Source organism: Aedes albopictus, chromosome 3 (assembly GCF_035046485.1).
Source record: "Aedes albopictus strain Foshan chromosome 3, AalbF5, whole genome shotgun sequence".
Taxonomy (NCBI): domain Eukaryota; kingdom Metazoa; phylum Arthropoda; class Insecta; order Diptera; family Culicidae; genus Aedes; species Aedes albopictus.
Genome location: NC_085138.1, coordinates 111024259 through 111052114, shown reverse-complemented (window position 1 = coordinate 111052114; position 27856 = coordinate 111024259). Strand labels below are relative to the sequence as shown.

Genomic DNA, 27856 nt, shown 5'->3' with positions numbered 1-27856 from the left:
AAGTCCAGAGGGAGACAGTATGTATTACACTGTTATAAATTAAGGATTTGTCACCCCAGAGCCAAACATAATAAAAACATAAAACAACAAACGTTAAGTATGTGAGCAAAATTTTATTGAACTGATGATGACTTCACTTCTGAATATCCGGACGGGAAACATTGTATAATCGGGTTCGGGAACAGAAACAGCAAGCGAAGCCATTGGCGAAGGTAAATACGTCAGTGATCAGAATCTTAAAGGCAGTTGGGCGATATTTCGGCTGGCAGTCGAACTTCAGTTGAACTGAGGAGCCTTCAGACAATAATGACTTCCGTGTGAGTAGAGCGACGACAGCTTGATATTTGGATTTTGTTGCTCTGACAAGGCTTCGATCTCAGAAATACCGAACTGCATGCGTACAAGTCTTTTCTAAATGGTCATTTGACTGTCAGTGGTGCTTTCCAGGAGCTAACAATCTTAAAGAATTGCTGACAGCCGTTCCTCGCGTTGAGGCTCTCATTCGATTTGACTGCGAGTATTCATCAGTTTTCATGATTTCCGTCCACAGAACGGATGAGTGACAAGCGCGAAACATGATTCTTTGACTCTCATAACTCATATCATGACTGCTTCACCTTCTTTAGGTGTAACTTCAAATACAGCACGTCACTGTGACTCCAGTGCATTACAACGGTTAATACACATATTACCTCTGTGAAGGTTTTAAGAATGATGTGTATGTATGTATGTGCGATTAGCATCGCTTTTCTTTTTGTGACTTTCGCAATGATAGCCGTGCCATATCGATTGTATGGATGTCAGAGACCATTGCTGCTGCAATCCTTATTTGGCTTTGGTGTTACTTTCCGGATTGTGGGTGCCTTTTTAAACCAAGTGTCGACCGAAAAACGGGTAAGCCGATGAGTTTCTACCTGACTGCGTCAATCGTTGCCTTTTTTTAGAAAGTGTCAACCATATGACCACCATATGGGAAAAGGGCCAAAACGATAAGTTTCTGCCTGCCGTCAATCGTTACAACTGCTTTTTCTGTAGCAAACTTTCACTGATGGTGTCCCCGTATTTCTCTTTGGCTTCGCTAGTCTGCTTTAAAGGTCTCCCTTTAGAGATGTGAGACGTCGATGATTTTCCATAGGTACAACGACAAAGCAGCTTCATAAATAATGTTCTGTATAACTTATCTTCTAGCTTTTACAATTTATTAAAGCTATTCCAATTTATTGTTTCAAGCAATTATAATAATCCCAATGTAACAAAGGTTTATAAATGAATGATTATTCCTTTTTGCAAAATATGATGTTTTAAATGTAATGATTCAAAGTTTTATACTGTAATACCTATCAGTTTTATCCAGATTTTTTAACAGAGTCATATGAATACGAAACGGAAGGCTACAATTTAAGCTTATTTGAAAAAACAACTGAACATTTTACTTCAAACAATATAGTAATTAGCATGATAGTGACTTTAAAAATACATAAAAAGTTAAGATTTTGGAGGTTCGATAAAAGTCTTTCCAGGTTTAAAGTTGTACATGATATCTTTGAATTTATTCTGCATTATGTTTACAATAAGCTTCATTTAAGCCATTAACGCGTTAACATATCTGAATTTTTATTTGTTTGAAAATATGCTGAGGTTTTTTTTTCTAAAACGATTCACATCTCTAAATAAAATTATTTATTCTTAGTATGAATTATTCCTTACATTTTTTCAGAAATTTCTAATCATCAAGTTTTTTTGCGCTCTCAAATATTTAATTCAACAGAAGTTCAAACATTAAACAAACGACAAAGGATTCCTTTTTATATTCAAGAGTTTTTCAAGTCATTGATTAGTATCTTGCTGAAGGCATAAGATTTTATCACAAAAGTAATTCATCGAGTTTTACCGGTTGAAAAAAGAAATAACAATAGAAGATTGTTTCGTCTTTTTCATTATGGTTACGAAAATTCATTATTCATTACGAATTTTCATTACTTTATCTGAAGTTGTAAAATTCCTACTTCTGCAAAAAAAAAACAAGTGTCTTTTTTGACAATAAATATGATGCATAACCTCTTTGTGGACACATTGACGATGGAAACTAACAGGCTCTCAAATAGAAATGCATTTTCATGCCCAGGAGCCATCTACTTTAATTGTTACAGGTCATATTCTTTCCACGAACTAACAAAGTTGAGACATTAAGTAGATGGCACCCAATAGACAATCACAGTGTTCGTATCTTTGTTAACTAAGAAAAAGAAGAGAAGAAATTTACAAGACAATCACGAAACACAAAACATCATATAAAAGACGATTTAGAAGATTTAAAAGACAGACAAGAGATTGGCGTAAGCCTTTTCCTGAATGTGGAGCATATGTATTTCGACGAATAGGAAATAGAAAATATTGAGAAATTCTGGTGGTTGTTTTTAAATGCTGCATTAAGATGCGCCTCTGTGATTTTCGAGAGGTTTGTTATCAATTGTAACTGGTGCCATCCACTTTGATTTCTTACATGTTGCAAAACTGAAAGAAAAACTTTGGTGGATGGCACTCAATAAACAACCACAGGACAGGTGTCCTTGTAGGTTAGGATGGAGAGAACAGAATTTCCAGAAAAATCGAAGAAAAGCAGAACTAAGATAAGCGTAAAACTTTCCCTGAATGTGGAGCATATGTATTCCCGCGTTTATTGAATGTATAAAAACCGCAAAAGTTTACGAATCGGTAATAACAAGTATTTAGAAATTTCAATGGTTGCCAATACATGGCGACCGTGACGTGGGACGTCGAAGCTCAACACATTAGATACTGTTATGAAGTTGGGAAGGTTTACTATTGAATTTAACTAAAACATGTACGGGATCATCCACTTTGATTTCTTATGCGTTACAGGAATTTCGAAAACTACGAAAACAGTACGCAGAAATAAGTGGATGACACCCAATAGACAATCGCAGTGCTTGTATCCTCAATGATTAGAAAAAAAGAGGAGTTCTGGATAGACTAGACTAAACTAAATTTAAGACAGAAAACACCCTATCGCGAATAAGTCTTTCCCTGAATGTGGAGCATATGTAGTTCCGCGTCTATTGACTGTGCGAGAACCTCATACGTTTACGAATAGGAAATAGAAAATATTGAGAAATTTCAATGGTTGCCGTTACATGGCGACCGTGACACCGGACGTATCGCCATAGAGTACAACATGGCGACCGTGAACGATTATGAAAAGGGAGACTATCGTGTCACTCAAATCGAGTATTTTCAAACCCGAAACTTAATTAAAACAGTTTGGAGAAACTGAAGACTGACTGGTTATTGAAAGGGTTTTTCATGCAAAACAAACCGAGCATTTTGGTCATTAAGTACCGGCAATAGTTGAAACTGTCCGGTTTGAATCGCACAATAAACCCCGAATAACCAATAACAACATTTTTTTGTTTTTTTTTCATTACCAAGCTGTTAATTGATAAATATTTAGCAGACAACAAAATGTTGCAAAGCAATTACTTTGGTGTCTTATTAGGATTTTAATCAGTTTCGAAACGTTGTGGTTATTGAAGGAGGTTTATTGTGCAACTGAAATCGAACATTTCGGCCATAGGGATCGGCAATAGTTGAAACTGCCCGGCTTTGAATTGCACAATAAGCCCCAAATAACCATTGTCAAGATGTTGATTGACAAATATTCAGCAGACAACGAAAAGTCATTTTTTTTTGCTATAGCAATTACAGTGATGAATCAATAGTGGTTGCCACGATGATTGCCCAAAGACTGGAACCATCATTTGCAAACAAAAAGACTTAACGCGCGTCCCAGAAAAAGCTCAAACGAAGCTGTTCGTTGGTTTTCTGTAAACATTTAGATTGTTGCATGAAATACAACACATGGCGACCGTGACGGACACCATTTCAGACATAGAAAGCAATCTTTCAGCTTAGAGAGAAAGAAACCCAAGGAAAACCGGCAGTGTACGTGGACTCAATCGAGCTTGTGGTTGTGGCTTATCTATTAGCATGAAGTTACTTGATTGAGCCCGTATACAAGGGGGTTTTCCTTGGACCTATAGACACCACTTTATTTGGCATGCAAGAATTTTTAGCTCTTCGGGCGATTAATAGAAATTACATGGTTGTACTTTTATGGCAAAATGTTCCTCATTTTTGTTTGCCCAAAACATCTATGGTGACTGCTAATAACTTTTGTATTATCTCATGTAATGCTCTAACATTTTTGGTTTGCTTTTTTTTAAATAGTTTTCGATAGGTAAATGGATGGCCCTGCTATTTTCTAAAACTCTCTCGTTTGATAGCATTATTCGTAGTAGTTCCAAGTTTCCAGGGCTCCATGAACCTCATCATAACAAAAAAATGTATAATTCCCAATCGGAATGTTTCATACAGGAAACTTGTACGAGTTTGTTGTAGTAAATAACGCATTGTTAAAAATATGCCATATGGATCGGCAATAGTTGAAACTGTCCAGCTCGGATTGCACAACATACCCCGAATAACCCCGAATTACAAGATGGTAATTGAAAATATTTAGCAGACTACGAAATGACAAAGATGTTGCAATAGCAGTTACAGTGGTGGTTTGTTCAGAATCAGTTTCATGACAAGACTCATGAACACAGCGATATCCGAAAACACAACTGTGTGTAGAAATTGAACATTGTGGTTATTGAAAGGGATTACTATGCAACTCAAATCGAACATTTCGGCCATAATGATCGGCAATAGTTGAAACTGCCCGGCTTGAAGTGCACAGTAATCCCCGAAGAACCATGATTGTCAAGATGTTAATTGACAAATATTCCATCGACAAATGCCGCGTTGTTGCAATAGCAATTACAGTGGTGGATTAGCCAAGATTCAGCAACAACAGTGGCTGGAAACACTGTAGTCAGCCGAAATCAGTAGAATCAACTGAATTTTTTGGACGAAAGACAAGTCAAAAAAAACACAAATGGAGCTGTCCATTTGGTTGGTCGTAAACAGTTCGTTGTTGCTTGAAACACAACACATGGCGACCGTGACAGGCACCATTTCAGACATAGAAAGCAATATTTCAGCGTGGACAGAAAACCAAGGAAAACCGGTGTACATATGGACTCAATCGAGCTTAGTAGTGGTTTGGCTGTTAGCCAGGACTTACAGCATTAGGTCACTCGATCGAGCCCGTACACATGTGGTTTTCCTTGGACCTTAGGACACCACTTCATTTGGCATGCAAGATTTTTAGCTCTTTGAGCGAATAATAGAAATTACATGGCTGTATCTTTATGGTAGAATGTTTCGCATTTTTGTTTGCCTAAAACATCTATGGAGACGGCAATCAACTTGTTTAGCATCGCATGGAATGCTCTAACATTTTGGTTTGTTTTTTTTACATAGCTTTCGATTTACCAAAACTATCTGGTTCCATGAACCTCATCATAGCATTCATGGCAACATTTGATTCAGTGGCGATTCCCTAACCTCAAATCTACCTGTTCAACGAATGTAAATACTTGGATTTTCTCAACAAATCGGCTTGTAGTTTGAAGAAAATGACGAGAATAGTTGTTTTCCTCCATTTGCAATTCAATTCTGATCCTGAATTCTCCGCAAATGCAATTTTTAGGGTATTTGAACAGGTAAAAAGTGAGGTTACGAGACGCCACTGATTTGATTGTAAAACCAGAAGTGAACCATCAGAATTTATCGGGGTAGTTACTCAATTCAAAACATTTTGCGGCATATCTGAGGAGCAGTGCACTCAAACTCAGTTAAATTTTGCATTATTCACTCATCATTTCTTTATTGTAAAAATTTTCAGCACTAGGCTGATGTAACTCAACAACAATCAATTCCCTCCCAACAATGGAAGCTTTCAAGTAATTGAAAACACCTTCCACTGTGCAACAGTTTTGACGGCCACATATCCGTAATAGTACTGGATGTATCATGATTTTATTGTAGTTTTAAATATTGAATTTTGACGTCACTACTTAGTTTGCTCCATGAACTGTGCGAACATTGAAATAAAAAAACAATCAGGATTTCTAACAGGCATTGACAAAGTATGGAAACGTTTCTCAATGCCATAATACAAAGATAAAATTATAAAAATTAACACGTGCCAACTTCACCTAAAACATTGATTGATCACTTCACGAACATATGGAATTTAAAATTTTCCACCTGGCGTCTACATGACAGCAAATACCTTTACCTGTTATCTATGTCGAACTCAAAAATGCAGAGATAAGACTGCAACGTATCTATCAGTACCTAAGTTCCACATTCGGCTCATGCATTGAATCGCTAGACACGTGCACATGGAATGGAACAAAATTTCCAGTCAACGTCTACCCATGTGGAAACACGTTTATCTGATAGTTTTGCCGGCTAGCTTTGGCAAAGGTGTGCGACTTCAAAAAGACGTCTCAACCGATTATTACCGTTTTGATATAAACGTGGCCGATTGAGTGGCTAAATTCGACAGGTGATAGTAAAAAAAAAGATATTTTTATAACACCTCAATCCAAAATCGAGTTGAAGGTGTTGCCGGTAGATTTACTCATACAACGCTACAGTGCGAAATATGTATAAGTGTATGTAATGGCAAATCTTGTGTCCAGATGTTTGATTTGAACTACACTGAGATAAAACCTAGCTCATAACTCACTGGCATCCTTGAGAACATTTTATAACCTAGTTTAACATGTAAATTTTATGTGATTTGAACATTGAATCCAATGAGGTTTCGCCTAAAAACCAGAGCGATTTTTTTTATGTGACTACTACTATTGTCTCAAAAAGAAATCCAAAAGCATCATACTTTAAAGATCAACAAAATTCATGTACCAAACTATTTGGTTTTCTCTTCGCGTGAAATTCTTTTTTTTTTTTCTTACGAGTTTTCACTATTTCAAGCTTGATTAGCTAGAATCACATTGATAACTAGAAATGTCTAACTTCGATGTTTACTTGATCTTTTCCGGTGAAATTTATATAACTTTTTTTCACAGTGTACTGTACACACATTCGATGGGAGATTCAAGAATCACTAAGCTAGGTAGATAAACTAAACTGTTGCCTTTCCTGTACCTATTCCAAACGATATAGTAAACTTTCCCTTTCAATAACATTCAGATACTGATGCTGCTGCAAATTCTTTTAGACTATCCCGAACTGGCGTACCACTCTCAGCCAGCACACCTTCAATCGAGTGCTGTACTATTCCACCTCTTATTCAGAAGCTAAAAATTAGGGTCAGCATCCGCAGATGTGCGGAGCATTATCCTATCCCACACATTGCTCGTGCGATTAGCGACATTCGGTCGCCACGATTATTTTCCACGTTGAGTTTCCAAACTGCAAACGAGAAACGAACACTCCTTTAGAAACTGAACATAATGCCAAGCTGACATTTTTACCTTTTTTTTTATTTGATTTACCTCTTGGAAAGCACGTGAGTTCACCGAACTCCTAACACAACGTGATCGCACCACATTCCGAACTGAACTGAAATGGTTCCGGTGTGGTCGTAACTTTATACGCTACCTCTTATCTTAAAAAAGTATTGGTAGAGGGATCAACATTTGAAATGGGTTTATGGCTTTTTACTGTGGTAGTTTTTGTTTGAATCTCTCGAATGCAAAAGCTCAGACTGCAACGGATTTAATTTATTTATGGAAGTCAAAATGTTTTATTCAAAAAAAGGTTTCAAACTTTTCAGCATTATATTGGTATACATGAGGGCGTTAGAAGCAAAAAAGTAAAACTAATAAAATCCCACATTTGAGTAAATGAGGCTCGAGGTTTAAAAAAATTGTCATCCCATACAACATGTATATAGTGTTTCGTATGAATTTAGAAAAACAATTTTAAAACAGTTTTAAAAAGCTTGAAATCCGAAGAATTGTTTTTTTTTTCAATCTCGACCAAAAGGTTATACTCCTTTTGCATCTGGCTCCTCACATATTATTAAAAAACACAAATTGATAACATTTTTACAATTTTTCCCATACTATTTTCAAAATTTTGAAAAATTTAAGAAAATTGATTTATAAACTCGTCAATAACAAGACTTATTGGTTTTAGAGCAGGCAAGATGTTGTGATTTTATTATTTTTCTAAATACTAAAATTTTTCTTAAACCTAAAATTTTGGGAGCATGGTTTTAGAATCAGCTCTTGATTGTGAATGTTCACAGAAGTTCACTATATTGACGACGACTGTTTTGAAGACTTTCGAATAGTTTTGGCGTTTCGTTGGAAGAAGAAAACTTAGTTGTTTTTGACCCCGAAAAGACTGAAACGCCAATACTATTCAAATGTTCACAGAAGTTCATAACCTTCGATTTATATTGTAGACTACAACAGTGGCGTTCCCCTAACCTCAAACCTACCTGTCCAAAAACTATGAACTCTTAAATTTTATGAACAAATTAGTAAATAATGATGAAATTTACTGCTCACACTCATTTCCGATTCGATTTTGATTCTAAATTGTCTGCAATTGTAAGTTTAAGGGTCATTGAAAAGGTAAAAAGTGAGGTTACGAGACGCCACTGGACTACAATTATAAATCCAAACAACAGAAAAGGGCTTCCCGCGCTGGACAGTAAATGTGTTCGTTTTATCCAAGAAAAAAAAATGTGCCAATATGTGTCTGTTGGCCTTTTCAAATGTTTCATCTGTTTGTATATTTCCATCGAGTTTGCATTTCGCCACAGCTGCATAGGGATGATCAAGATGATTTCAATTGCCCATTTGGATGAAACTCGTGGCCACGTTTCTTGCCACATCACCGCAGGAATTTCATAAAGTTGTGAAATCTTGATTATATAAGATGATTGTGTAACAATTGCTACAATTGCAACATATGCAAATGCAATGACGTGGAATTGTTATGTAGTACTTTATATTGTTGGGAAACCCGTTTCGACTGGTAAATAAGTTTTCAATTTAGTGAGGATTAACAGTCTTACGTCAAGTTGGAAGTATCTGTTAAGGCTCAAATAACCATCATTCAGTCATCAGCAATCATCAATTTTTCAAAAGCAGTTTTCTTCCTCTAAGTCACAAAACCGTCATAGAAAATTATTTCACTGTTATCCAGATGGTCGTCAGAGTGCAGTGATAAATTTTTATCAACATTGGTTGAGATTTCAGCGAGAAAACTGCTTTTGATTTTTTGCTTAACGATGATGGTTTGTTTCCTCTTAATAACTATTGAAAAAATAAGTAATTTTTACTAAGAATTTGAAATTAGCGTCGTAATAGTTTACTGTATTCCATCATGAAGCTTCATAAAACCCTTGATTTCTAATAGAACATCATTGGAGATCAATCAGCTTCGGGCTGAAAATATTCCTAATAAACTTGATAAGAATAATAGAATGTGGTAACATTTATAACGCTTTGAAAACAAAAATCACGTAGAAAAACGTGTTGACTCGATCTTCACAACTTCTACATAGACATAAGTTTAGTGGCAATCTTCCTGTGGGGTCGTAAAATATATTCATCAGGTAAAGATGCATCGATGTATAATGCTATAGTTTTAGGGCATCTCCAGTAATGTTCCAGTTCTAGTTTTATTTTCAAAGCCGATTCCAGCGCACTTTTCGGGAAAATTGATTGATGAGTCGATTGAATGGTTTTTCCCGAGCTCAAACCTGTGATAGAAGGGGTCAGAGGGTTTTTTCCAAATTTCTCATTTTTTCGAATTTATAAATCTAGAAGCCCAATATGCATTTTCAAACGCCCCTATGAAGATGCTCTAATGTCAAGGATGTACCTGAATGAGCCAAATATATAATTGGGGACTACGATGATGATGATTTTGCTTGCGGTTTTCTGTGCGAAAGTAAAGGAGGGGAGATTTTTTTTATTTTTTCCACTCATACGCCCATAAGAAACCCCGTAGGAAGAAAGAGTGTTTCCCGGCTCATCAACCTTTGTAGTCGTGAATGGACGAACATCTCTAGATGTCGTCGGTCATCTGTCTATAGACGAAAGACATAAAAAGGAAGATGAACCTACGCCATGAAAGGAGAGGTAAAATTTTTGGACAACAATTGACTAACACATTGATAATTGATGTTTGATTTGTTACCGCATGGCGATATATGTGTCTTGAAATGAGGAATACATACATTTGGCTTTTCCAACTCGATAGATGAGTAAATCTATGAGCTAAGATCGATTTATTATTTGCCAAACTTGCTTTTGTAAATAACTAGCCGGTTCGGTAAACATTGTCTTGCCAAGATGTGGTGATTTGACAACTGTTGAGATCATTCTTCCACACGATCAAAATCAAACTAATCTAGAGGGGTTTGATTTTGATCGTGTGGAATCTCTACTCTGCTCACAAAAGAAAAATCAAATTGACACTTTCCCATAACAAATAAACATGAATGATACATTTCTCTCTAATCCAGATTTATCTGCATTTGGCTGAATCGTATGACGTATGTTTAAGGCTCAACAAGGCTGTCTGTAAAGTGAGGGGGCTGGAATAATTCAGAAAAAAAATGTCTGGCTGTACGTAAACAATCAAAAACAGGAAACCGGATTGCCATCCACTACTATAACCGATGGTGAAATAGATGCTGACTCCACATCAGCAGAAACAAGCAAACCGGTTCCGCACCAAATTCAGTAACGTTTTCACTGACGAACAACTTAGTCCACAAGATATTACCTACCACCGAAGACGGCTAATAACAAGACAGTGAGCTCCCAACATGTTTCAGGCGACATGGTCGAAACGCCCTCAACGATTCACAGGAACATTAAGACATGATTGTGTGCGTTTAGACTGGGTCAACAAACTCGATTTTTCGGAACAAAGCTTTTTCGATTCAAACGTGTTTTTTTTTGTATTTTTCACATAAATTGAAATTTTTCGTCTAAAACGATCTAACCAATGACGCTAAAGTATAGCCTAGGATATGCCGAAAAACTTTGCCGAAGACCGCAAAGTGATCCGACACTTGTGAAAAAAGTTATAACGTACAGATTGCCCAGTGGTGCTTAACATTTAACATGTAAAGGAATAACGTCAATAATAAAATCTCAATTTTTGGCCTAAGTTACCAGGCGAATAACCTTTTTGCACAAGCATCGGATCACTTTGCGGTCTTCGGCAAAGTTTTTCGGCATATCCTAGGCTATACTTTAACGCCATCAGTTACATGGTATTAGACAAAAGAATTCAATTTATGAGTAAAATGCAAAAAAGTACGTTTTCCCATACTAACTTCCATGCAAATTTCAATCGCAATGCGGAATACGGGGACGTAACCAACCGCTCCCAAATTTTGCACAGTTGTTTTGGACGCTAACATAGGTTGAAAAAACTTTGTTCCGGGTTGATACGATCAAATTTAAAGTTTCTCCATACAACGTTCACCCACTCTAGTGTACATGCAAATACGTACACGGAAATGGTAACATCGCATGCACACTCATTCATGATGTTGTTCCTTGAAGTCGTTCGTGGCGCTAGTGTGCTTCTAGCTGCCAAAGTATATGTAGCAAGAGGGTAGATGTCTGTCTTGTTATTAGCCGTCTTCGCTACCACCCTTACGCAGATGTTTCTCTCGTTTGCCCGAGAGTTTGTAGCATTTTACTGTCTGTAACCGACGACATGATTACTTCGGCCGGGAATAAGCTGCAATCCTCCAGCATTTCTGGCCCAGACGGTGTTCCTTCTCTAATTTAAAGCAATAATGCAATGTGGGTTACAGTATTTCACATATCTTTGTTTACAAAATACTTCCGGAGTGGTGGAAACTGTCGTGTTTTTCTGGTGCAATGTTAAAAAGACAGCAGACAGAAAAAAAAAGTTCAAATCTAAGCTCTTTGAGATAAACGTTTTCGGCAGGCTGGTTCAAGGCTAGGCTCAGTATACATATGTGTACATCGCCAGAACAGTATGACCTCGGTCAACGATCTCCAAATTAACATGCTTCACTCAATTTATTATTCACCTAATTGAAGCCGACGCAGTGACTGTCCATTAGCATGGGACACGCTTGCATGAAAAAAATCGACTCTTTGGATTCCATTCAGGTCCCAACACATGTGCAAAATTTCAGCGCTATTGGTGAAACTTTTATTTTTGCATATAAATTAACTATTAAAAATGCGGTGTTGTTACAAAAGTGTCGATTTGGAAACCATTTGAAATCCGTACCACGATCACCACTTTTGTGTGATTCAAATTCATATAAAGCCATTGGCGTAGCTACAGGGGGGGCAGGCCCCTCCAGAATCCGCCAGGCTCCCTCCAGAAATTTTTCATGACTTTATATATGGAAATAAAAATAAATCTGTAATCCACTGTCTAAATGACAAACATAGATTTGTACTAGACATTTTTTTTTGGAATAATATGTGTTTAATTAAATTGATAGTTATTGTAGACTATTCTCAACTTGTCAGTTGTCACACTTTACTAGATCATTGTCCAAAATGGTATATATGGTTTATTCTCTTAGTTTTGTTTGGAAATATGATATAACCAGAATTATTTTTTTTAAATCACCGAAAAAAGAAATCGAAATAAAAGCATTCAAAGGAATTCTTTGATGGGTATCCCAAAGAGCCTCTGAATTTTTAGTAGCATAACTGCAAAATATTGTCAAGTGCTTCCTTGTGGAATTAAAGTTATGTTAAGGAATGATTTCCTTCAAAATTTTTCCCAGTAGAACACAATGGAAGCCCGTACCTAGATTTTTTTTAAATGTCTACATAATGTCTTTTATGACTAACTGAAGTTTTTCAGTAATTAATCATCCCATTTGTCTACAAACTGAATTTTAAATGCCGAATCTTGGTTTAACAATGCCGAAATTTGTACAGCCGAGTTGTCAGTAAAATGTTTTCATGAGATCTTAGCTAATAAATGCCAAGAACCAGTATAACATGCCTTGTTGCCCAGCAACCTGTCACTTTGTTAGCTGAATCTCGGTTAAAATTCAGAAACCGAGATTCGCACAGCCAAAGCTAAGTGTGTAAGCTTATTAGCAACCTTGAAATAGCCTGGATTTCTATTCCTCTAATAATATACCTTTAGTTGTATTGTTGTATTGTATTATTCTATTCACTACACCCTTGCCGGATTTTTTTAGGAACAGTTTTATATACTCCCTATAACTCATCTCAGAACATAACCTTTAAAAATGTAAAAGCCTTGAAACTATCACTGGAGGAAACCCTCGAGGAGTCCTTGTAAGAATTTCTGAAGAAAATCCCTGAAGAAATTCTTGAAGAATTATTTCAGGAATATTTTCGGAGAATGATGGAATTCTTGGAAAATCCCTTGCATTCCTCTGGAGGAATTCCTGGACGAATAGCTGTGATGAATTAAAAAAAAATCTGGAGGAATTCAAAAAGCAATTTCTAGAGGAGTTCGGGGTGCATTTTCTAGAGAAATTTCGAGAGGGAACCCAGAGAGAATTCCCAAAGAGTCTGAAGAGAGGTGAATTCCTGAAAAATTCCAGCAGAAATGTCTGATAGCGCTTCTAGCGTGTAAGTACGTATATGTTTAAACTAAGTCACAGTGACTGTAGAAGAATAACGGGATACATTTCAAAGAAACTCCTTTGCAGAAGCGGCAGAAGGTATTTTCGAAGGAATTCATGGATGGACTCCTAAATACCTGATTCCTGAACCTCATCTGTGGATAAACTCCTTAAAGATTACTCGGAGATAATTGTGGAAAAGTTCCTGGATGACTTCTTTTAGAATTTCCTGACTCCTGTATCCCTCTAAAATTAGCTTAAAGTAAAAACTCCTAGAAGAATAAACTAAAGAAATTCTTGAAAGAATTTCAAAATTTTCAAGCTTAATCCCTGGAGGATTTCCTAAAGAAATTTCTGGATAAATTGCTGTAGGAATTTCCGAAGGAATTCCAGGAGGAATTTCTGGATCAATTCCTGAGAAATTCTTGGAGACATTCCTGGGGGTTTACTTGGTGGCATTCCTGGATAAGTCCCTTGGGAAATGGCTGAATGAAGTCCTGGAGGAGTGCCTGGAGGAATAATTCATGGGGGAATATCTGAAGGAAACCCTGGAGCTCTTTCTGGGGATTTCCGAAGAAATCCTTGAAAGAATTCCTAGCGGAATCTGACGAGGAATTCGTGCAGGAATCCCTGGAGGAATCCTTGGAATAATGTCTGTACAAACTCCGTGGGGATGATTTACTGATTCCTGCCGTAGTTATTTCTGAAGGAATTCCTGGAGAATTCCTGGTGGAATTTCTACAGGAATTCCTGGGGTAATTTCTGGTAGAATTCCTGTGGTCATTTCTGCAGGAATTCCTGGTGCAATACTTCAAGGTATTCCTGGAGGAGTCCCAGAATCAAATCCTGAAAGAATGCCTGGATAAATCCCTAGATAACTCCCTAGAGGAACTCCTGAAGGAATACCTGGTGACATGACTGTTAGAATTCCTCGAGGAATCTTTAGAGAAATTCCTTGGAACTCTTGGAGGAATCCCTGGAGAAATTTCTGAAGAATCGCTGGAAAACTTTCAGGTAGAATCTCTGGAGAAATATTTTAGAGAATTCCTGGAGTAATTGCTCGAGAAACCCCTGGTGGAATATATAGAGGAACTCCTTGAGGAATCTTTAGAAAGGGGATTTAGGGATTCTCAGAGGAATTTCTGGAGGAATTCGTGGAAAAATTCTTGGAGGAAACTCAGGAAGAATCTTCTGAGGAATCCCTGAAGAAATTTCTGGTAAATTCCTGGAGGAATTCTGGATGGTCAAATTTGTGGAGAAATCCCTTGAGCCAATTCATGGAGAAATCTCTGCAGGATCGCTTGAAGGAATCCCTGGAAAAAACAATTCTGGATAAATTCCTCAAGGAAACCCTGAAAGAATTCCCTGGAAAAACTCCTAGAGAAATTACTAAAGAAATTTTTGAAAGATTTACAAAAAGGAATGCAAGATTTCCCGTAGAAATTGCTGTATGAATTTTCGAAGGAATTCCTGGAGGAATTTTTGGATCAATTCCTTGAGGAATCCCTGGGAAAATGCCTGGATGATATCCTGAAAGAATGCTAGGGAAATTTCTGAAGGAATCCCTGGTGGATTTCCTAGGGGATTCCTGAAGAAATCCTTGAAGGAATTCCTAGAGTAATCTCAGGGGGAATTCATGTAGGGATCCTTGGAAGAATATTTGGAAAAATGCCTGTATAAACTCCGGGAGGTTGATTTCCTGGAGAAATTGCCGTAGTTTTTTTTTTTCTTTTTTTATGGGTTGTCAGTTGGAGCTGCGTGACAGTTTATTTGTCAAATCTGAACCCGTTATTCAAATTTCATCTCTACAACGACCTATGTTTAGATGAAATAGGCTATGTTGCCCACTTGAACAATAGTTTTTACATTGTGTCTATGTAGTTTTAATAAAAATTTAGCATTTTTCCTCCCGATGGTAGATCAGTTCTTACTTATAAGAATTTTGACCCACGGAATCTAAAGCACCAGGAACGTTCACGTCCAACAGCAAATTACTTCTTGGAAATATGTAGCATATAGCACAACATGCTGTCTATGATTACAACTGCACTTCCAAGAAATATTATGTAAAATGTTTAATCAAATCTATAGCGGTCAAATACCAAATGACCCTATCTTGTCTGTATAGAAGGTCAAAAATCTGTATAATACACGAAAATCTGTATGTCTGGCAGCTCTGGTCACGACCAATAGCAGCACTGGCCTGAATGAATCCCTATAGAAATCCATGGAGGAGATCCTGGAGGAGATCCTGGAGGAATGCTTGGAGAAACTCCAGAAGAAAGTATTCATAAAAGAATTCAGTGCAGGTATTCATAAAAGAGTTTCTGGAGGAATTGTTAGAGCAATTCCTAGAGGATTCCCAAAAGGAATCATAAAGGATCTCTAAAGAAATCCCTTGAGAAATCCTCAGAGGAGCTCCTGAAGGAGTTCCTAAAGAAATCCTTGTATGGATTTCTTGAAGAATCGCTGGAGAATAATCAGGTAGAATCCCTGTAGAATTCTTTAAAGAATACCTGGAAGAATTCCTCGAGGTATCTCTGGAGGAATACCTGGAAGAATTTTTAAAGGAATCTCTAGCGGTATTTTTAGAGGAATTCCTGGACGAACCCTCCTCTCCTCTTCTTGGCGTAACGTCCTCCCTGGGACAAAGCCTGCTTCTCAGCTTTGTTCAATAAGCACTTCCACAGTTTTTAACTGAGAGCTTCCTCTGCCAATGACCATTTTGCATGTGTATACCGTGTGGCAGGCACGAAGATACTCTATGCCCAAGGAAGTCAAGGAAATTTCCTTTACGAAAAGATCCTGGACCGACCGGGAATCGAACCCGTCACCCTCAGCATGGTCATGCTGAACACCCGCGCGTTTACCGCCTCGGCTATATGGGCCCGAACCCCTGCAGGAGTTTTAGACGAATCCCTGAAGGTATTCACAGAGGAATCTAGGAACAATTCCTGAATGAATTTCTGGATGAATCCTAAGGAGAGTGCTTGGAGGCATTTTAAAATAATCTCGGATGTTGTCCCTAAAAGATTCACAGAAAGAATTCTCGAGTGAATCCCTGGAGGAATTTCTGAAGAAACCTCGGAATTTCGGAAGCAATCATATGAGGAATTCCTTAGGGAATCACAGGAAAGGCTGTTTTTTTTTTTTTCAAACCATGTCTGGAATCCAGAGGCTGAAAAGTTGACTAATGTCAAGGTTTCCCATGACACAATGACCTCAAAGAACAGCTTATGATTGTAAGAAGGGGAAATTTCTGATAAAAATGACATCAAATTAATTATAACTTTAGGGACAACTAAAAACTAAAAAGAACAGCCTATTAACAAAAAAAGGGTAAAATCTAATAAAACAAAAAAAGGCTAAAATCTAATAAAAATTTCAGCAGCTATATTTCCGAAAATGTCTGTAACAGCATAAGCCTTAGATCAGACTGTGCTCGAAGAAAGCAAAAACCTCTGTCGAAAATGCTTGCGATTAGAAGAAATTGACAATTGAATTGGCAGAGTCAACTGGTCCTTGGACCATTCTTTTAAATAGTATACATGAGCACCGTTGAAAATAGGACTTAGGGGCCGTCCATTAATTACGTAAGGGTTTATGGGGGATGGGGGGGAATGTTTAAAAAATCTTATGCGCCATACAAAATATTTGGGTTTTCATACAAAAAATCTTACAAGGGGGGTATCGAAAAATCGCAAAAATTGCCTTACGTAATATATGGACAGCCCCTTATGTTTAATCATTATTAAGCAAAACTAGATTCGACCGGATGGCATTTAGTCAAATGGCGAAATTAACATCAGAAAAGTGTTTTCAAGATTATTATGGTTTTTGAGCGTTTTTACATTCGGGCGAATGATCTTTTCGGGCGTTAATCATTCAGGCATTTGAAATTCGGGCGGATGGTTTTTGGGCGAATGTGACAGAACCGAAATTTTCCTATAACATTTCAGTTGAAATGTCCTCAATCTTAGGATCTTGGAATCTTTAACGATTTATTCGAGTGTTCTGCAAAAACATTCTCCAAAAATTCTACCAAGATACCCTTCAAAAGCTGTTTGCGATTTATTTATTTATTTATTCTGACAATGGATCCCCAATTGGAAATCAAACAATAATTTTACCGTGACTCAGAAGGTTATATATTTTTTCTTATAATTTGGATTTCGAAATTCTATGATTCTTCCTTCAAATCCTTTCGGAATTCCTCCTTTAAACTCATTTCCAGTTTCTCGCCGAGTTTTTCCTTGAAATTATCAAAGATTTCTATTCTCTGGCTTTCTTCACTTTTCCCAAGTATATCCAGAGGTTTTTACGTATTTGTTTCCTTTCAGCACCTTCCTAGAGATTTCACGATTTCATGTTTTCCGCGGTTTTTGCGGGGTCTTTACTAGAGTATGTATCCCTGGACTTTCTTTCAGAATTTCCCAGTGGATCCCTCCCAAAGATCTTTCCAAAAAAATTCGTAAGTTCTTCCGGGAATTTTTCTCAGTAGCTTCGGAATAGTCTTGCAACAGTTTCTCTCGAAATGTTTGCAAAAGTTCTTTCAGGAATTTCCTCCAGAGACAGTTTTTAGATATTTCTCGTGGATTACCTTGCGGGATTTCGCACGTATTTTCTCCCGGGATTCCTTTTAGAAGTTTTCAGAATTCCTCCTTAAATTTCCTTATTATTTTCTCCTGAGATTTTTTTTTCCGAGATATCCCAGTTTTTCTCCGGATTTTTTTCGAAGTTCCTCTCGAAGCTTCTCCGATAAGTCTGCGGAGATTTTTGCAAAATTTGATCGGAATTGTTTCAGATATTTTTTCTGGAATTTCTTACAAGAAAACTCGTAAGTTATCCCAGGAGACATTCCGAGAAAATCTCTTTGAAAAAATCTTGCAAGAATTCCATGAGTAAGTTTTAAAGAAATCCCAAAAAGGAACATCTAGAATCTCGGGATAATTGTTGGTAGATATTTTGGGAAGAGCTCTGAGAATAATCCCGCCAAAATCTGTAAGAAAATAATCTTAGGTGGATCACTGCAAGAAATAAGATAATGAACTACAAGCGAAAACCTTGAAAAATAACCGAAAAAATCAAGGGATGAACTCCATGAAAAATACCCGCAGTAACACTCCTACAGAAAGCAGACTTTCCAAAAAAATGTTAGGACAATGTCCAGGATAAATTCTGAAAAACTCTGAGAGACATCCCAGGATCAACACCGGAAGGAATCTTCTAAAAGAAGTCCTGGGAGAAACTCCGACAAAAATCTCAAAAGGAATCCTGCGAGAACCTTTGGGAAATATACCAACTGAAACTTCTGTAGAAATCCAAGGAGAAGCTCTAGAACATCGCTTCCCAACCTTGGCTCTCGCGACCTGTTGTCACCCCGCTTTTCGTAGAACAATCGCAACGTGCTTGCAAGCAGTTGGGGGGTCGCGAAACGAAAGTTGGGAAACCATGCTCTAGAAGAAAGCTATCGGATATCTCTTGAAGAAATCGGAGGAGAAACATCGGAAAAAATCCCGGAAGGAATTCCTGCAGAAAACTAGTGAATCTCCTTAAAACCCTTCAAGGAGCTTTGGTAGACATCCCACGAATAACTCCTTCAAGACATCTGCGGTAACTCTTGTGATGATCTCGGGATAAATCCTGTTCTATCATCCAATTTGGGTCTCTTAGCATCAAATGAAAGCTACAGCATCGTAGTAGAAAGCATTTTAAAATTATTTTGATTGCACCTCTTTTAAGAAGATCATCTCAATAAGAACACCTCAATAAGTATATCTTGATAAGTACAATTAAATTAAATTGTATGTTACGATTTTTATAGCGAATTTGCGATAAATAATAATAAAAATATCGTCTTTTCACAGTTGTCTCAAGACAACTATGAGAGAACATCTAAAAGTGTTACACTTAGTGATGCCCGCGAAGGATGTTTTCGATCACCTGGCAATCGTTTGACTCATTTGTCCAGAATTCATTTGAGAAGCCGAATATTAGAACGTGATGTTCGACAAACTTGTAGATTTGTGTTTTTCCTACAATTTTCACCAAGGACGCCATGTTCCTCTCCTCTTCTTGGCGTAACGTCCTCACTGGGACAAAGCCTGCTTCTCAGCTTAGTGTTCTATGAGCACTTCCACAGTTATTAACTGAGAGCTTCCTCTGCCAATGACCATTTTGCATGTGTATATCGTGTGGCAGGCACGAAGATACTCTATGCCCAACACTGAGAAAATTTTCCATATTGGGTTTATGTGTCACCTGATATAGATTTTTGCAATTAGAAACTAAATATAAACATTATTTGTATGACACATATACGAGGATGAACTTCACCGTTATTAAAATTATGTGTCGAGTATATAAATGACAGAATGATCAAATATGAATGTTATGATCCCATCGTACATAGTTTTCATTAGTGTTTCCAATTATTTTTACTGCTTCTCTTTTGTTTTATAATTGGAGGTTAGTTCCCTTTGCTTTATTGATAAATTGATAAAATAACTATTATTGACATATTATTGATAATATTGTATATTTATTTAAAGAAGTTTCTACATGAAGTGCGGACCGTCGGTAGTAGCTATTGCTATAAATCTCGAGAAAAAAATAACACTTTTAATCAAGCTGCAAATACGCTGTGCCTTGCTTCCGATTACGTAATTTGCCTTCCGGGTCACTAATCCATTCCCATCTGCAGAACGACGCATATCCATCGATGATCTTTGATAGCATTTCCACCACCGGGCCCATTGGCAGCATGATTCCGTCCGTAATTTCGTCCTGATCCAGATCCTGATCCGTTATCTCCTCCGATCTCGTCATCATACACACCATCCGACAGTTAACCGACGATTTTTCACTGCTGCCATTCCTGGATCAAGCATCCGCGGATATGATGGAAATCATTATGGAGAAAGCCTAATGTCGATCATGTTAGGGTGCTGTAAAATAACATTTCGAATTAAATATCGCAAGATTGATTATTTCAATAATCAAATTACCATTTTACCTTTATTTGTAATCGCCAACACCACTTGGAACAAATCGGGAAACATCTCAACCCGTTTTTCACTGCCTTCAAAATGGTAGTTCCGAGCAAGACTCCGAGCTGCTGCTGCTGCTGATGTTGCCGCCGTCATCGTTGTTGTTCACGAGTTCATTTCCTATATATTATTTATGTGTGAAACTTTATAGATTTTTACTATGTGGTCTTCACACATAAATCATAAAAGCAATCATCATATGTGTTATGACGTTATATTATGATATTAATTTGTATTGTGCTTTAAAATGTTATGTGTTTTGGCACATATAAAAAAATATTGGAATTTTGTCAGTGAAGGAAGTCAAGGAAATTTCCTTTACGAAAAGATCCTGGACCGACCGGGAATCGAACCCGTCACCCTCAGCATGGTCATGCTGAATACCCGTGCGTTTACCGCCTCGGCTATATGGGCCCCAAGGACGCCATGTTCTTACTCTCATATAGTCGGCGTGAGAGCACTATAATTACCTACTCATACTAAACGATCGAACAATCCGATCGTTTAGTAACACTTTCATGCCCCTAGAGTTAGAATATGGCGTCCTTAGCGATAATTGTAGAAAAAAACACTAATCTACAAGTTTGCCGAACATCACATTCTACATAATAAAGGGTGATACGGTCAAAATTTGGTCACTTAATTTGTTTCATAACTTGAGACTGCGTACACCGAAACAGCTGATTTTTGAACCAGTAATGGTACATTATATGTAGCTTGTACCACAAAATTTTCATCAAAATCGGTTTAGTATTTGCGGAGATATTGTGAATCCTGAAAACTGCAATTTTAAAATTTTGTACAAAGAGGATTAAAAAATAAGAACGCATTTTTATTCTTTTATTTATAGAGCCAGAAATACTGAACCAATTTCAATGAAAATTTTCCTGTATGTAAAGTATACATATCAAAATGTTGTGTAAAAATTTCATTCAATTTGATCCAGCCGTTACAAAGTTATATTTGTTTATGTGGTCAAATTTTGTTAAGTTTTGTCAAGTCAAATTTTGGTCACACATTTTTTTTCACAACTTTAGACTGCCTACACCAAAACAGCTGATTTTTGGATCAGTAATGGTACATCATATGTAGCTTGTACCATAAAATTTTCATCAAAATCGGTCTAGTATTTGCGGAGATATTGTTGAACCCTGAGATCTGTAATTTTAAAATTTTGTGCACAAATAAGAACACATTTTTACTGTTTTATTTATAGAGCCAGAGGTACATAACCGATTTCAATGAAAATTTTTCTGTATGTGAAGTATGCATATCAAAATGTGGTGTAAAAATTTCATTCAATTTAATCCAGCCGTTACAAAGTTATATTGGCTTAAGTGGCACCCGGTCAGTTTTTTCATATTCAAACTGCTACAACTTTGGAAGTATTCATACAAAATGGCTCAAAATTTTACTAAGAACATATTTTCATAATAGTGTTATACTGTAAAATTTTGATAAAAATCGGAGCAGTATTGGTAGTTTTATAATCAAAATTGTGCTTTACTGACCTTGAATTTCCGAAAATTTACTATGGAACGCCTTTGTACAAAATTTTCAAAAGGTAGGTCAATGGTTTTATTTATATATCAACCAATACTTAATCGATTTTGATGAAAATTTTATGGTATAAGCTACATATAATATAGCATTACTGGTCCAAAAATCAGCTGTTTTGGTGTACGCAGTCTAAAGTTATGAAAAAAATTGTGTGACCAAATTTTGACCGTATCACCCTTTATTAGGCCTCTGAAGTGAGTTCTAGACAAATGGCTCAAACGATTGCCAGGTGATCGAAAATATCCTTGATGCCCACTCCTCGCCGTAGCTTTTGTATATCGGAGTATCTTCCTTGTATCCCTCCGTGAGCCATGCAAGTCGACGAGATTGTTTGATTGATTTGTCTTTATTAGAGAGACTTTCAGCCCTTGGCTGGTTCGTCTCTAAGTCGACGAGATAACAAAGTCGCGCGTGGTAATTGAAATTGAAGCAGCACAAACAGAAGGGAAGAAAAACTCCCTAGTGGTTCATTTATCACTTTGTCTTCCAAACACCGGTTTCCGAGTAACCTGCCGGCATTCTACGGGTGTTTTTTGCTGGCCACAACGTAAACGGCGACCATAACGATTCATGAATATCAATCCATGGGGCAGTGAGCAAAGCAGACCGGGAACCGATATATCTGTTACATCATGTAACGCTACGGTAGACATCCTTCCTTCCTGTATAGCGTTACGTAATTTATAAAAGAGACCCATTCAAGTGATTCTTGCAGAAATTTGCTGCAATTACCTGATGGCATCCTGACTTGAAACCGAAATGATTCTTCTATAAATTCATATGATCGTTACCTGAACCATGTATTAAAAGCAACCGAGCATGCCTTTTCATCTATCTATGTTTAACTACAATGATCAGAGCCGCCTCTGAGAGTACACCCACTTTTAACAGCAGTCCCATCCCATAAAGCCATAAAAATAGACCTGGTACTTACTTCTGAAAGCCTGCCGTTCCTTCACCGCCTCGTCCCAGTCGGACAATTTCTTTACGATCAGGTAAATTCGCCGCTTCAGGTCACCGTCCTCCTCCGCATCGCCAGGTGCAAAATTGACCAGAAAGAGGGTCAACCCCTGTAATGCCCCCGCCAACGAAACCAACGAGGGATAATTCTCCTCTAGCAGTTGACCCTCGGCTACGCGCATCATGTTGTCCAGGATTTTCCGTTGACGCGCTTCCGAAACGCACTCCGGGAAATCCTTCGCCATCAATCCGATCAACTCGAACAAACTCTGCTGGAAACGGTGCGTCAGCTTACCACGCTGATCGAACACCATCAGCAAATCGCCCAGCAGCTGACTCATGTCGTACTGCTCATCCAAACACTTATAAACCAACAAATCCTGTATAACGGCCGTACCCAGTTCCCGTTCCCGCGCACTGACCGACGACGACGACTGAACATACCGGACGCACTCGCGGACAACACTTTCCACCGATTTCCGAACCAGTTGGCTGTGCTTCTGAATCAACCGGCGAAGCAATTCGAATATCTCTTCGTTCGCCTTCTGGAAGCGTCCGGACGCTTTGATCGAACGCCGGAGGAACGCCAGCACACCGTTGGGGGAGTTGATAAAGGTGTCCAGGTAGTATTCTGCGAATAGAATTAGAAATGTGAAATTCTTATTATGCATTTCGGTTAGCGTAAGGTTCGCGACTCGTTTCAGAATCTTATGGTTAGGCAACTTCTTAGAGAAATGCCAAGAGAAATTTTCAGAGAAATCCCTACACGAATTTTGGAAAGATATCGCTGGTGAAATACCGGGAGGAATCCTAGCATAACTCCTAAAACAATCGTTGGAGGAAACCGTAGAGACATTCCAGGGGAAAATTTTTGAAGGAATTCCTTCACAAATATTTGTAAAAATCTTCACAGGACTTTCTAAGGAAACACCCTCTAAACATACCTGAAAAAACTCCTTGAGGAAATTCAAGAAGTATTTCTTAAAGGATTTCTTGAAGAGAAAAAGAAAGAACCTCAGCATATTCCTGAAAGAATCAAAGGACGCATTTTGAAAGGAATTCTTTTTAAATCTTCTTTTGCAGAAACTGAAAGGGTATTCTTGAAGGAGTTAATGGATGGATTCCTGAGCAAATCTGTGGATGAACTCTTAAGGATTTCCTGTACCGTCGTGCGGGGCTACTTTTGCAATGCGGGGCTACTTTGGACACTTTTGAATATGGATTTTTTGAATTCGAAATATGGTTCAAATCTGTTTGATGTCTATGGGACTATTATGAAGCAATAGTTTTCCCTCCATTTGGCTGAAATTATTTTTTTAAACAGACCGTTTATTGCTTGTCAGGACGCGAAAAAACATCGAATAAATCAATAAAATATTCATAACGTATCAGAACATTTGGTCTGTAAGCATTGTTTCTACAGTTTATAAATATCAAAGGGTTGATCAATTCATTCAAAATATATCAACGTAGCATATACAATCGAATATTTGTATCGTTATACATTATAAATGACCATTTCACCCAAATTAAGGATTGATGGTTTTTTTTCAGGCTATTTATATTCCAATATCACGCTGCTCATAATACCAAAGGTAGCACAGAACCATCTTCAAACGCATAAATTTATTGAAATTATGTCTAATATAGTATACTACAGTATTGGTACAAAGTAGTTTTCTAAAAAAAAAACCTGGAATTTGAAATGCAATTTTGTTATAGATAAAAATGTCCAAAGTAGCCCCCATCCGGTTCTATATGAGATGTGTCCGATTGGTGTATGAACAACTTTTTTGTTTATTGATGGATTTAGTTCAAATTTTGCAGATACCCTACATACATACTCACGATTAATATGTTTAAAAATTGTAGAAATCCATTCACTACTCTGGGAGTTATAATGTCATAAAGTTGAAAAACCACGAAAAAGTGTAAAAAGAAGCCCCGCACGACGGTAAGCTGTAAGAATTCCTGGATGACTTATTGAATAATTTTCTGATTGCTGTATCCATCCCTCTAAAACTATCTTGAATAATTCCAATACAAAATGGCTGAGAATTTTTTTTCAGCCGACTGGAAAAAGGATGGAAGGATTTCTTATATTTAACGAATTGCTGAATAAATTTTTGAATTGATCCCGAGAAGAATTTCTGAAAGAATCACTAGAGAAATTCCTGTATTTATTTATTTATTCAGTTTCGTCAACCAACGTAGACTAGTACATACACATACATTTTTTGTTTTGTTTCTCAAAGCTGAAGTACATATTTTCAATGAAATACATAAATATAAATATATAAAAAGTGTATACTGGTGAATACGTGTGTAATTTATGCTTTTGAAATATATTAAGTACTGATGTTATTTCATAGTTCATAGCAACATAGTAAAGTCAATAGTTTCACAGTGTTGATTATTTGTTGATTATAAGATCCCTGGAACAATTCCTGGAGGAACCTCTAGAGGGATCCCTGAAGAAATTTCTGGACAAATTCCTGGAGGAACTCTCGGAGGAATCTCTAGAGGAACTCCTGGAGAAATCTCTAAAAAAAATGCATGGAGCAATTCCTGGAGGAATGCTTGGAGAGATTCCTGAAGAAATGCCTGGAGGAATTCTTGGAAGAAAGCCTGGAAGAATTCCTGAAGGAACTCCTAGAGGATTCTCTAGAAGAATCATTGGAGGGATCGCTGGAGGAGTCCTTGGAGGCGTAATTCTTGGATCAATTTCTGATGGAATCCCTGGAGAAATTTGTGAATTTGTGAAGGCATTCATGGAGGATTTCCTCTTCGTGGTTAAATTCCTGGATGAATATAAGGAGAAATCACAGAAGAAATTATTGGAAAATAATGAAGGAATTCTTGGAGACGTCCCTGGAGTGATTACTGGATGGAATCTTGAAGGGATCGCTGGGGAAATTTCTGGAGAAATATCTGGCGGTATTCCTGGAGGAATCCTAGCAAAAATTCTTAGAGGAATCCCCGGAGGAATTCCTGGAGGAATGCGTAGAGGATTTGCAAGATAATCCTACAGGAATATTTAACGGAATACCTGGAGGAATGTCCTGAGGAATTCCTGAAGGAATGCCTGGAGGAATTCCTGAAGGAGACCCTGGAGCAACTCATGGAGGAATCTCTGGAGAAATTCCTGGAGAAGACATGCCTGTAGGAATTCCTGGAGAAATCTAGAGGATCCTAGAGAAACTTCTGAAGTGATCTTTAGAGAAGTTACTGGAGAATTGTTTAGAGAAATTCCTGGAAAAATCTCTAGATAAATCCCTGGAGGAATTACAGGCAGAATCCCTGGAGGAGCCCTGGATGAATCCTAGGAGGAATTCCTGTAGAAATCCCACGAGGATGTACTGAAGAAATCGCAGAAGAAATTCTTGTAAAAATCCTGAAGGAATCTTAAGAAGTGTTCGTGGGGGAGCTCCTGAAAAAATCTTGTAGCAGTTCCTAAAAGCATTCATGCAGCAATTACTGAAGAAACACCACGATAAATCCCTAAAGCAATCCCAAGAGAAATTCCTGTAGGAGTTCCTGAATGAAATCCTGGAGGAATTTCTTAAATAATGCTAGTAGAAATTCCTGAAGGAATCCGACGACGAGTTCCTGGAAGAATCCTTGGAAGATTTTGTTTTAATAATCTTCCTGAAAGAATCCCAGAAAAAATCCCGAATGAATCCCTGGAGGAAACCTTGGAGGAATACCTGCAGGATTTCCTAAAGAAACCCCAGGAGGAATTCTGGAAGCAATCCAGAAGGTTTTTTTAGTCAATCCTAGGAGAGCTTTCTAAATGAATTCCTACAAGAATGTCTTTAGGAATCCCTGAGAAAAAATGAAGGAACATATGTCTGTCATTTATTCTGGACAAATCATTGAAGGAATTCTTGAAAGAAGAACCCCTAAAGGATTTTTTTGTACAAATTCCAGGATTAATTTTTGAATAACCTCTGGAAATATTATACTTTGAAAATATACTTCGAATTATTGAAATCATATGGAGCAGATTTCTTGAAGGAATTGGGAAAAGGATATGGGAATTCTCTGAACAAATCTCTGAAGGAATACATGCAGAAACACATAAAAAAAGATCTATGGTGAATCTATGGGGAACTTCCTATCCTAGGAGAAAACATGCTGAAAACTTCAACTTTTTCCAACTCTTTACATAAATAACCATTTTCTCGTAAATCCACGTAAATCCTTATCCTGAGCAGTTACTCACCTGTTTCAGCTGAACTTTGTCCCTCGCCGGCGAGAACCAGCTCACCGATGGTAACAATGCATTCCTTCGCTTTGGCGGCATGTTGCGAGTCAATGCATCCTTTCAACAGAGAAAGCACCCGCTCCAGTTCCGTAGCCATCACTAACAAACTAAACACTTATTTCCCGGGTTTTATCACAGAAATAGATTACCACAGTTGCTACACTACATAATTGCTTGTAGTTGTTCGAATAAACCGCAATTTTCCAATGAATTTATTGCGCGACTTCTGATACCGAAATTTAACCGCCGGCATGAAAATACATGAATGAAAGAAAACTACTGATCACACAAGCAAATAAAAACAACAAACAAAAATCAACCGGTGCTACTACACTGAGCCAAATCTTTATTTGTGATCGGAATGACAAAATAATTTCAAGAGTTAATAAAAGTATTTCTGGTTCAATGCGGCTTCAATTCTCCTTTATATTATGTTTCCAGTTCAAAACCGAATTAGCGACATTTTTTCTTTGACTTCCGCTGCTTTTGCCTTGCGTTAAA

General features: G+C 37.5%; 1 protein-coding gene and 1 long non-coding RNA gene across 2 annotated transcripts in view; both read right to left on the bottom strand.

The window, feature by feature from the left end:
- Positions 1-27640, bottom strand: part of LOC109414486 (DNA-dependent protein kinase catalytic subunit) — a 52075-nt gene extending 24435 nt beyond the window's left edge. Inside the window, exons 1-2 of the mRNA XM_019688341.3 lie at positions 27314-27640; positions 23063-23719 (exon numbers count right to left, since the gene is read on the bottom strand). Of these exons, the coding sequence (XP_019543886.2) occupies positions 23063-23719; positions 27314-27452 (796 nt within the window). The 5' untranslated portion in view covers positions 27453-27640. The remainder of the gene's footprint in view (positions 1-23062; positions 23720-27313) is intronic.
- LOC134289429 (uncharacterized) lies at positions 94-23055 on the bottom strand. The gene is made up of 3 exons (XR_009998516.1): positions 20535-23055; positions 7437-20466; positions 94-7353 (listed from the first exon to the last, which is right to left on the bottom strand). It is a non-coding gene; the product is annotated as an uncharacterized LOC134289429 (long non-coding RNA).
- Positions 27641-27856: the final 216 nt, after the last annotated feature.